The following is a 12,098-nucleotide window of genomic DNA, read 5'->3' as shown; positions in this document are numbered from 1 at the left end:
AAATAACTACATTAAATAATGTTATGGTCATCATTAAAGAGCATTTATCTATACAGTCACAGATTACCTGAAAAAATTCTGCAGACATTTCCAAAAAAGGAGCCTCAAAATCTTCCTCATAGACTGATCTTCCTTCAAGACCTAAAATCATTAACATCTGGCAAGCATTTCTTATTGCTCCTCTGTCAAAAGAAGTTTAATTACTTGATAATCAAATATATTAAAGACATGTAAAATATGCAAAAGTTGAAATATCTTTATACCACTTAGCTTTTATCCAAGTGAACAATTTTTCATAAGTAACTTATTTATAAGATATGTAAATGAAATAATTGTAATGAGAACCTACACCTAATACCAAGACAATACAAGGTTTTTCAATAAATACATGGCTTTTGGGCAATCCTGACACTAAACTCAATCAGTAAGAACTTTACTAGTTCATTGTTCCTCTGAAACCAAGTCACAGGGTCTCAAGCCTCTACAGTAGAAACATCACAGAAATGGTACTGTCGTGTCAAGAAAAGTGATAGTGTAGGGCTTAGTAGTAGGGGGTATTTTAGGCCACATTCAGTACTTTTTTTTTCTACCAAAAAAAAAAAAAAGAGAGAGAGAGAGAGAGAGAGAGAGAGAGAGAGAGAGAGAGAGAGAGAGTCAAAGTTAGACAAAAGCCTACCAGGGCACAATAGTATATGCCTATAGTTTAAGCTAGCTGGAAGATGACTGAGGGGAGGGAACACGTGCGTTCAAAAGTTCTCCACTGGTCTGCATAACATACTGAGACCATGCTTCCACGGTACAGTGAGGCAGACTACAGATCTGCATTGGACACTTGCCTAGCATAAGCCAAGTCCTCAGTAGTGCCAAGACAACAAAATATAAAAAATAAGGGCAAAAAATTTTTTTAAAAACAAGTTGGGCAGTGGTGGTGCACACCTTTAATCCCTGCACTTGGGAGGCAGAGGCAGGCAGATTTCTGAGTTCCAGGCCAGCATGGTCTACAGAGTAAGCTCCAGGACAGCCAGGACTATACAGAGAAACCCTGTCTCAAAAAACCAAAAATGATAGTAGCAGTAGTAGTAGCAGTAGCAGTAGTAGTAGTAGTAGAAGAAGAAGAAGAAGAAGAAGAAGAAGAAGAAGAAGAAGAAGAAGAAGAAGAAGAAGAAGAAGAAGAAGAAGAAAAAAAGACTAAACTGACATAGAAACACAAATGAAAGTAGGAAAAAACAAACTGGAAAACTAATTTGTTAAAATAATTAAATAAATAAGCTTAAGATTCTTAAGATAAAAAACCTTAAATTCTAGGTAACCAAAACAAACAAAAAATAGTGAAAGCCTTTAAAGATTTCAGTAAGTACTGAACATTCTTGTTTTTATCATTTTAATGAAATTATGACAACCAGATTTTATGATATAAACATGAAAAACCAAAAATGTTGTACCTGTCTACAACTTCTCCTTTCCGCTCTCTGGCAATCATATCCAATAAAGTTTGCCGAAGATGATCCCTAATACACCCATACCGTACAACTTGATCTCGAAAAATTATTAATCCCAAATTGTAGACATTTTCTACATTATTCTGTTGTACATACACACGGTCCTGCAGTTAAAACAAAACAATGTAAAGCAAAATTATTGCATGTATAAAATAATCGTCACAAACTACAGTATCTACAGTATTTCTAGTATCTAAAGTTATTACATTTTATCATGATCACTAAATCAAATTTAAAAGAACTTTTGCCAACTATACAGCTAAAATGGAAAAATACTAGTGACTGCAAAAAGTCTCTTGTGCCAGCTACATGATAAGCCTATGGAACATTAAACCAATATTATAAAGAAATATAAAGTATAAAGAACACCCAAGAAACAAGTATAGCTATATAAAATTAGTAATAATCTTTTATAGCAAATGCTTGACATGTATGGCTAGTTGCCATCAAGCCAGACAAAGGCTGCATGTATGAAAGGCATGTTTTAAGCAAGATCTTCAAGCAATATAATAGACAGTAAGATGAATACACTGAAATATTTGCTGAGGGGCAATGCCAAGGGCTTTGTTTACTGTTTACTAGCTCTGAGAAGGAATTTGGCCTGGAGGTAGACAAGAACACTTACTGCAGTTGGAATCTCCCCTTCTGTTAACTTCATTACTGATTTTATGTAATACAGTAATAATGTAGCTCTAATCATTTAAATTGCAAATATTTCTGTGTTAATTTAAAAAGACCCTTTATGGGGTAGAGAGACAATCAGTGGTTAAGAGCACTGACTGCTCTTCCAGAGGTCCTGAGTTCTGATGCCCTCTGAAGATAGGTAGTGTACTCATATAAAAATAATATATTAAAAATAATAAAAAAAAAGACCCTTTACTACTCTCAAAAGGAAGCAGGGCTAATAAAAAAAAATCACCCCCAAAGACATGTGACAAATGCATTAAGGACTAATTTTAAATGCTCTATTCTCAGGATTATACCAAATGAGGTTATGCTTAAAGTCCAACACTAGTAACTATCTACTGCAAAGAATGCCCTTTAAAACTGCAAATTCCTACATTTTTAAACATAAAATATTCTGAAGAATATCTGAAAGCTTAATAAAGGAGTATGCATCTCATCAACATAGAGATAGACTACATTTTAAATTTATTTGTATTTCTCTCATAGTAGGTATTTCTTGCCAAGCATGTAGAACGAACAGGAATCTTCCTAAGCTTGGGAGGCAGTCCATGGCACAAAAGGGGGAATCAAAAATGAGGACCATCTTGTACCTGCCCTTTCACAGAACCGGGTAGGGAGTCAGGTCCTGCTACTGACTTTACAATGGTTCACTTCATAAACCAACTTGTAAACACATCTGAAATACAATATCTTATAACTTTTCTGTCCTTGCTAAGAACAGCTATAAACTAGGTAACAATTTTTAAGAAAAGCACTACTTGTTTAAAAATACTAAAAGAGATACAATCTAGGTATATAAATAACCTTAACCAGGTTATATCCATATCAAATTCCTCCCTCTAATATCTAATTAAGGCCCAGGGGTACCTATTATCTTTACAGTTAAGGAGGTACTTGGTTCTTTCTACAAGGCCAAGGATATTAGAACTTCAACCATTTTAGCCAAGTTTATTCTCACTACTCTAGCTATAAAGCAAAGTTTATCCTTTCCCTCCTGATGGTTCAAAAGCACCAAGACAACCAAGCAACCGTTTACTAGGAATATAAAAGATCAAACTCAGAAACAAAAGCATGTCTAGAGGTACAAACACCCTCTATGCCAAAGTAATGAAGAAATGCCTCTGTAATGGAATAATGGTTTCATTACTCAAGAAATGGTATTAAAAGTCATGCTACATACAGAGAAACAAGTCATGGTACATGGCTCCATGCACCAGTGTGCAAAGGAGGAAAGTTTTAAGTTCTACCATTCCTATCTAGTCTTTATTTTCAACAATGTTCTGAGGGTAGTGGCATACACCCATACCCCAACAACAAAATGCTCCACACTAAGCTCTTCATAGCTAGTCTATCAGAACATGTTTGAACCCGCCTGGATAGGCTTAATCACAAGAAAGGTCATTTATCAAAAAGTAATGGAAATGTTTTCAAACAAAGTTTCTTTCAAGCCATGAAATAGGTTAAAAAGGGTTTAACACAAACAATGAAGACAGAAAAAACAGTAAAAAGCCAAAGCACAAAACAAGTTTTTCTACAGAATCAAAAAAAGTTATAGCTTACAAAATGAACTTAGTATTTCTTTAATGCAACTCTGATTTCATTTTTTACAAAAGTCACCAGGTAAGGTATAAAAATAGTAAGCTATACACTTACTGTCCATCTGATAAACTGAGTATTACTGAAAAAACTGATTTGGATGCCTTAAGTGTAGTCATGGTTTCAACCATTGTACAGTGGGTGTACAGGGGTCTTTATGAAAGCTATCAAGTTTTAAAATGAATAACATTCTAGTTGTTGAAAGAAAAAAAAATCTGGTAATTTTTCGCTCAGGAATTGTTTATGATAAGCTAAACCCCAATGTTCCCCACTGTAAAGTTTATAATGAGGAGAAATAATCTCTATATTATTATATAATATAGAAATAACACAAGAAAATAATCTCTATCAGACTCAGACATACTTGCAGGCAGATATGTACACAGGTATGTACAGAAGTATAAAACATTTAAGATTCAAGAAGTATAAAACATTTCTTTCAATCAGTCCTATGTGACACTTAGTGACTATGACCGTCATGTCTGTCTCCTTATTTGTTAACATCTACCTCAAATGCAATATTAACAGATGTAAATATTAAATGCAAAACAACAATAGAAAGAACTGCCAAAGCTACCATGCTGCCTTTATCCATTGCTTCTAGTTTTCCACACAATCTTAGCAGTCAATCCACAGCTATTAACACGACCCTCCCTCTACACAAAACAATAACTCTGACTCAAATGTCTAAATATTATAACTGGGGTGGGAGGTGGGAGGTGGGAGGTGGGAGGTGAGAGATCAAGGAGGGTACAATGACACAACCCAGGAAGCCAGTGTTCAAGCCTCTTAACTTACTCAAATAGTGACTAAAAGGAGCTGGAAAGAAAACTGTCAGAACACACACACACACACACACACACACACACACACACACACACACACGGCAAAATTTTAGCAATTCTATAAAAAGACATTTCAAGAAGAAAACAAAACAATCTTAAATTTATATTTGCTTTGTAATAAAACTGCCAACTACTATACAAAGTTAATTTTCAGTTAAGTTATTTAAAAGATCATTTCTCAGCAAATGGCAAAATAACTGTCAAAAATTGAAGTAAGGACACGAAAAACATGAGACATGTGGTCATCAAACTTGAACAAATGAGCATCCATACAATGTTCCACCTACAGTTCTAGGTCAAAAAACAGCATTTAAAAAAAAAGGAGGCCTAGAAAGAAAGGCAATATACTACAATTCATGTACCTTGATAAATTTTATTCCAAGTAAAATCTGAGATACATAACGCACATTAAAAACAGGACCAAAACAACTGTTTACTTTTATGTTACATGCGTTTTTGCTGCTGTGATAAAATACTCTTCTAAAAAACATAGGTAGAAAAGTTATTTATTTAAGCTTGCAAATCAAAGTTACAGTCCATCATTGTGAGGAGGTCAAGGCAGGAACTTCAAACAGCTAATCCTACCATACCCACAATTGAAACTGAGAGAAATGAATACATGCATGTTCATTTGCTTGAAATTCTATCCTTACAAAGTTCATTCACAATCCCCAAGTTAAAAAAAAAAAGTGGTATGCCACACAGTGGACTGGATCTGCCCATTATCAATTAAGACAACCCTCCATGTTCGCAGGTAGGCTCAAGAACCCTCACTGAGACTCTTCCTAGTTGATTCTGGGATGTGTCAAGTTGACAAAAACAAAAAACAAAAGCAATGAAAACAAAACAATTTTGTATTTCCATAGGCTTATGATGGCATAACTGCCAGGGTGCCAGGTTTTAGAGTTTCTAATACTGCAAGGTGAACAGCAAAGTGTTGAAGACCACAGGCATGGAATGATTTCACTACTCTAGCTATATAGATCTTGCTAAATCTAACCCCAATTCTGAATTCCTATACCTTAAATTTGTTATCCATAAAATGGAAACAATTTAATATTCAACTTGTGAGCTGGGCATATAAAGTAATGGATGAGCTATGTAATAAGAGATATTTACTGTCACATATCTTATTTTTATTGTTTAACTACTTTTAATACAATAACTACTTAAAACATATATTGTGAAGACTAAATGATAAAGTGCTTAAAATAGTGCCTGGCCCACACCATGGACTATGAAAATGTTGTTAGCTATCATTAACTAGATTACTTATCTACTTATCACTGAGATGTGTTGTTATGCCAGGCCGCTATCATTTACTTGAAGAGTCAGTCCCTTAACTGTGATTCACTTAATATCAACACCAACACTCCCTGTTTTCTTCCTTCTCACCACTCCCCACATATGAATATGTGCAGCACATTAGTGTGATTTTACCTTCCAATTAATTCATTTATTCCCTGAACCTTATGTGTTTTGTTTTATCTTTCGCACCTATGCTTTGATATACCTTTGAGAGGTCTTGCTGTTGCCTTCCAGTACTAAAATAGTTCAAAGCTTTAGAGCTGAAAGAACCCGGAAATTTTAATGATCTAACCAACATACCGTTAAAAGATTCTACAGACAGCTTCATGCTCCCTGTCATACAAATAAAAGCAAATCTTATAACATACGGGAACACACATATGCCCATTTCTAGACAGGATCTAGAAATTCTAACCATGCAGTGATTTCTCTGACTCACAGAAAGCACCAAAGCTCTTATACAATAAGTCTGTTCTACAGATATGGAAAAACAGGATCACCCAGAGCATTAAATAAGTGAAGTAACGACAAAGCAGGAACTAAAGCTAAGACTCTTAATCATCAGAAGCATTTTCTCACTGCCTCAAACTTCCCACATACACTGACAGCACTTCACTCCAAAGTGCTTTATTCCATGTACATTATCAGGAAAGTTGTGCTCTAAGCACAAGTCTTGCACACAGGTCCGAACCAGACAGAATCCCAGCCCTGAACTGAGAAGGGCAGTGGACATAAAGCTCCAACCTCAGACAGAACTATTTGTAACTGGTACCTGCTGGGAAAGGGAGACTCGGTCTTCTCCAATGGACCACACTCCAGGACGGGCCCCATATCCACCATAAAATACTCCAGGATTTTATAAGCACAGGTTTTCATATTTGTCTTATTTTGACTTTATTTTTAAGTGAGAGAGAGCAGGAGATCAACAAGAGAACATGAAGTTAGGTGGAATGGATGTGGGAGTAAGAATGATCAAAATTGGTTAAAAAAAAAAAAAAGAAAAAAAGAAATTAAAAGATATACAAAAGGCAGTTCTGAATACTCTAGTGAGGTTAGAGTAATGTGTAAAGGAAGATTACTGTGATTCATTTGAGCCAAAACCCTTCTGTTCCTTGGAGGATAAGACAAAATCATCTGGGAAATTTCAACACATAATATACCGGTTGGGATTACTGGCCATTGTTTCTGAGCACATTAGTGTAATTTTACCTTCCAATTAATTCATCTACTCCCTGATCCCTTATGTGTTTTGTCTTTCTCACCTATGCTTTGATATACCTTTGAGAGGTCATGTTAATCACAATATATAGGGATGGCATATTGTTAGTAAGGGGAAAAACATCCATGCTCTAAGCTGGGCAGTGGTGGCGCATGCCTTTAATCCCAGCACTTGGGAGGCAGAGGCAGGCGGATTTCTGAGGCCAGCCTGGTCTACAGAGTGAGACAAGACACTGGGCTACAGAGAAGAAACACTGTCTCGGAAATAGCAACAAACAACTCATGCTCTAGTCACGCATTGGTGGTATGTACCTCTACCTCTCCCCCAAGATTGATTCCTTTAATGTTAAGTGGGGTTGCTAAAGGCAGCCTCTAGAACAGTTATAAAAATTCTTTTATTTCTACAATATACAGAAAAAAAAAACAGGCAAAATGACAAACTATTAAATACATTATTCTATAAAACACTCAATGTAGTTCAGTTGGTAGAGTATCTGCCTATCATGCATGAAAAGGTTTCCTTCTCACTATCACAAACTTAGGCAATTCCAGAACCCAGGAGGTGAAGGCAAGGAGAGTCATGGTCATCTTCTATTACATAGTGAGTTTGAGGCCAACCAGGATTACATGAGATTCTGTTTCAAAAAAAATTACACATCTTTCCCCAATCACCAGTTTTCTGGATAACCTAAACTGAAAATGAACTTCCCCCAAACTCCCTTAAAAAAGCTACACATAAGGAAACAATAAACCTAATTACTGGAGAGAAAGCTCAGTTACTTAAGTGTCATGACAGAAGACCAGAATTTGAGTGCCAGCATCCAAAGATGTTGTATCACAACCAAATGTTAGTTCTGGTTACAGGTAACCTGATGTCCCTCTTTCTGACCAAAGGCAGCAAGCAGATACACATACATACATTCAGGCAAACTAACTAACTAACTAACTAACTAACTAACTAACTAAATAAATAAATAAAAACAGCAAAAATGAAAAAGTAAATTTAAATAAAGCAATTACAGACTCTAATGCCTTCAACAGCCAAACAGGTAATGAAAATCTCACATCTCCCCCAAAAGCCTGAAAGATAGATCTATGTGAAAGTGGGGGTAAGAAGGACTTTAAGGGCCAGGGGTAGTGGATTACTTCAAGGAAACTTTTCCAGATACAACAAAGATGTGTATCAAATGTGATAGTATGAACAAGACCCAAATAAGCTAAATCCCATAAAATCCCAGACAAGAGGAGGGGATGTAGACATGAAGCCCCATCCATAACTGAGGAGCTTCTGGCATATGCTGCTAAGAGAGGAAAATTCAAGTCATCTTTAAAGGCACCAACACCTGGTGTATCTCCAACTACCCATACCCACAGTAGTTGGTCAGCACAAACTGGACTTGGTACACACAGAACAATGAAGTTGGGTCGGTAGGGAGGTTGGAGAGGATTCCGGAGGAGTTGAGGAAGGAGAATGAATATGATCAAAATACATTGTATGAAATTCTCAAAGAATTAATAAAGATATAAAATACAAACTAATATTTCAAAAATTGCTTTACTTCAACACATATACATTTTTCTTAGTTTTAAAATGTCGTCATTTCTGGTATATTTTATTTAAAGACAGAATAGTACATGTATTTAAAAAGTTTGTGACAGGAAAATAAAGGATATAAAGATAAACATATTTTGGACCATGGGATATGAGGATGATTCTTTCTGAGTAAGATTGAGTAAGTATTTTGAAAAGGTGGTCAATTCAGAAATATCCTACACTACACTGCCTGCATGTGTCTAGCATGCATAAAGAGCTGGGCTAAGGGCTATGACACGAAGCAGTTGTATAGGCATTGTCCCTATCCTCAATTCAGTCCAGCAGACAAGTCATAAATAGTTAGGACAATGATTCATTCTTAAAGGTTTGCTTTTAGAGGCTCCTGTAGCAGAATTTCCCAATTAATTTAAATATTAATACAGTAAGATGCCTGTGCTTGGACAGGGAAAAATAGGAAGGTGGAACTAAGAGTTTCAGAGACAGGAACAGAAGAAAGGAGAAAGGAGGAGGGGGAGGACAGAGAAGATGGATGGAGTAGAGGATGAACCTTATCCACGGGGCATTATATAGCCACAGGCAGCTATGAGTTTCATAAAAGGAAAGAATTAGGATGACTTGTCTAATCTAGGTGGGCAGCTTGTATCATTATCAATTGGCTCTGCAACTATTGCATGAGCAATGTGAATTGAGAATTTATTGATATATAAAACTGACTGATAATTACAAGCTTCTAGCTTTGATTTACTGGGTTAAAGGGATTTATGAGGGGGCAGTGGCTGGAAAGGCACAAGCAGCTCTGCTCTGAGGCAGGCAGACAAATAGGAGCTGAAAGGACTGAAACCTGAGGCTAGACATGGAGGAGGCAAGACTGCTGGGGAGCAGCAGTGTGGGATGGTGCCTTTTTAAATATTTCCCGCTACAGGCTCCAAATATAAATGGAAAATTTTGGAAATCAACAATCCAAAAGTTGAAAATTATATAGTACTTTAAGTAAAGACATGAAACCTCACCATCTCACTCTGAACTACCAGATTGAATCAATGCTCTGTCTGCAATTTCCACACTGAGTTAGTTAGCCAGCAGCCTGCCCAAAATCTCCACTTAGGAACCAGATTTTCAGACCATAAGTCACATGACTGAAATTCTTTTATTCAAGTAATTTTCATACTAATTATAGCTTTAAATCTCAGTAAATGATGATATACTGTGAATGTTGCTAAAAAAAAAAAACCCAAAAAACCAACCAACCAACAAACAAACAAACAAACAAAAAAACAGGTCTGGGTACAGAGAGCACACTTTTAACTTATAGGACAAAACACTAGTAAGACTAGTAATTTCTCTTGAGATAGGATACTAACTTACTCTGTGGCTGAAGATGACTTTAATATCCTGATCCTCCTGACTCTGCCTTCCAAGTGCAAAGATCATACATAAGTCACCACTAATTCTACCCCAGCTTTGACAAGAAATTTCAAAATGTTTAATCAGAACAAGGACAGTTTTTAAATCCTTTCAAAACTAAGGATATGAAAATCCCAGAAAATATAAGTGTTATGATTTTTTTGGTAAGAAAAAAACAAAACAAACAAAAACCCACAATAACAATGAAAATTCCTCTGGGACAAATATGTAAAACAGAACAGAGAAATGTCTAGAGGTGCTTTAAGACTAGAGTGTGTGTGTGTGTGTGTGTGTGTGTGTGTACACATATACTTTTAAGACTAGGTGTATTAATATTTTTTTTAAAAAAGGAAGACTGATCTTGGCCAATCAGATTCTAGCAAGGGAAGATTTAGATAACTTGAATGACAATCCCAAGCTCACTTGGAAATGCCAAATTTGAGGTGCTTCCAAACAATATCCAGACAATAAATGGCACCAACATCTAAACAGATAGTGTCAGCCAAATCTCTGAAAACAGTTATATATACAATTTGAGAATTGTGTAAAGAACCACAAAAAGCTATAATGGTAAGTAGAAGAAAAATCAAAAAGTCCAAAGATACCTTGATTTACTGAAGAGGATGTGGAAGAGGAGCAGTATCTGAGAAGGAAACCGAAGGTTGTAGGCACACAGTAACCAGGGACCAATTTATTAAAAGAAAAGTGCACCCAGCTGTGTCAAATGCTGCAGAAAAGTAACAAAGGAGGAGGCTTAGCAGTGCACTCTATCCAAATGTATAACTTCTCCATGGTGATCCCAGTAAGATGAAAAAAAAAAAAACAAAAACTGAGGTAGATGCTCAACAGGATTTGTTTAGAGTGAATATAAAAACAGAGAGAGCAAGTCTAACATTTGTTAATCAGACATTTAAATGAAAGAAAGATAAGAACCCTGGGAGAGCTGGGCAGTAGTAGTGCAGCCTTTAATCCTAGCTAGAGCTTAGAAGGCAGAAGCAGGCAGATCTCTGTGTGAGGCAAGCCTATTTACAAAGCAGAGTCTAGGACAGCCAGGGTGGTTACACTGAGAAATCCTATCTTGAGAAGCAAAACACCCAAAACAAAACTAACCCTAGAAGATGGTGGCCCATCAGAAAAATCTAGTTGAATTTTATCCCAAGGCTTGAACATGTATAACATTTATGGGATCAATAAAAACAAAACTCCCAAATGCTTAAGGGTACAGAACAGATAGCAGATTATGATCTCTAACACGGGTTAAAAAAACTAGCGCATGACAGGAGATGTCTTCTGGCATTAATACAGGTTGTGGGGGGATAGGGGGAGAAGAAAGGAAAGGGAAGGAGAGGAAAGGAGAGGAGAGGAGTCTTCCTGTAAGCAGCCAGAGGTGACCTGTGCAGATGGTTGCTACTCTCTTGACCCAGATAACCCCACAAAATCAAGAGGTTCAAACCTTCGTGTTCACTTTAAGAACACTCGGGAAACTGCCCAAGCCATCAAGGGTATGCAAAGCCACCAAGTATCTGAAGGAAGTAACCTTAAAGAAGCAATGTGTGCCATTCCGGGGGCATAATGGAGTCAGTTGGTGCGCCCACGCCAAACAGCGGGGCTGGACACAGGGACAGTGGCCAAAAAGAGTGCTGAATTTTTGCAGAGAGTAATCTGAATTTAAAGGTTTAGTTCAATAACTTCTCCAAGTGAACAAGGCACCTAAGATGGCCGGATTAACCCATACATGCCTCATTGACATGATCCTCACTGAGAAGGAATAGATTTTCCAAAGCCAGAAGAGGAGGTTGCACAGAAGAAAAAGATATCCCAGAAGAAACTGAAGAAACAAAAACTCATGACACAGGAATAAATTCAGCATAAAATAAATGCAGATAAAGGTATATAAAAAAAGGACTCTAGAAATGAGCACCATGTGGCATGAACTTACTATTTGACATAGTGATGTAAGAACTAGAGCTGGTACACAAGCCTCGA

At 36.6% G+C, this 12,098-nt stretch overlaps 1 protein-coding gene across 2 annotated transcripts in view; it reads right to left on the bottom strand.

Annotated features, from left to right (window-relative positions):
• Window positions 1-12,098, bottom strand: part of Cul3 (cullin 3) — a 61,767-nt gene that overhangs the window by 18,088 nt on the left and 31,581 nt on the right. For both annotated transcript variants that reach the window (XM_052192335.1, XM_052192336.1), the window contains 2 exons: window positions 1,443-1,603; window positions 68-182 (listed from right to left, as the gene is read on the bottom strand). In XM_052192335.1, the coding sequence (XP_052048295.1) occupies window positions 68-182; window positions 1,443-1,603 (276 nt within the window). The remainder of the gene's footprint in view (window positions 1-67; window positions 183-1,442; window positions 1,604-12,098) is intronic.

The sequence above is a fragment of the Apodemus sylvaticus genome, chromosome 9 (assembly GCF_947179515.1).
Source record: "Apodemus sylvaticus chromosome 9, mApoSyl1.1, whole genome shotgun sequence".
Classification (NCBI taxonomy): Eukaryota; Metazoa; Chordata; class Mammalia; order Rodentia; family Muridae; genus Apodemus; species Apodemus sylvaticus.
This window is presented reverse-complemented; position numbering and strand designations above follow the sequence as displayed.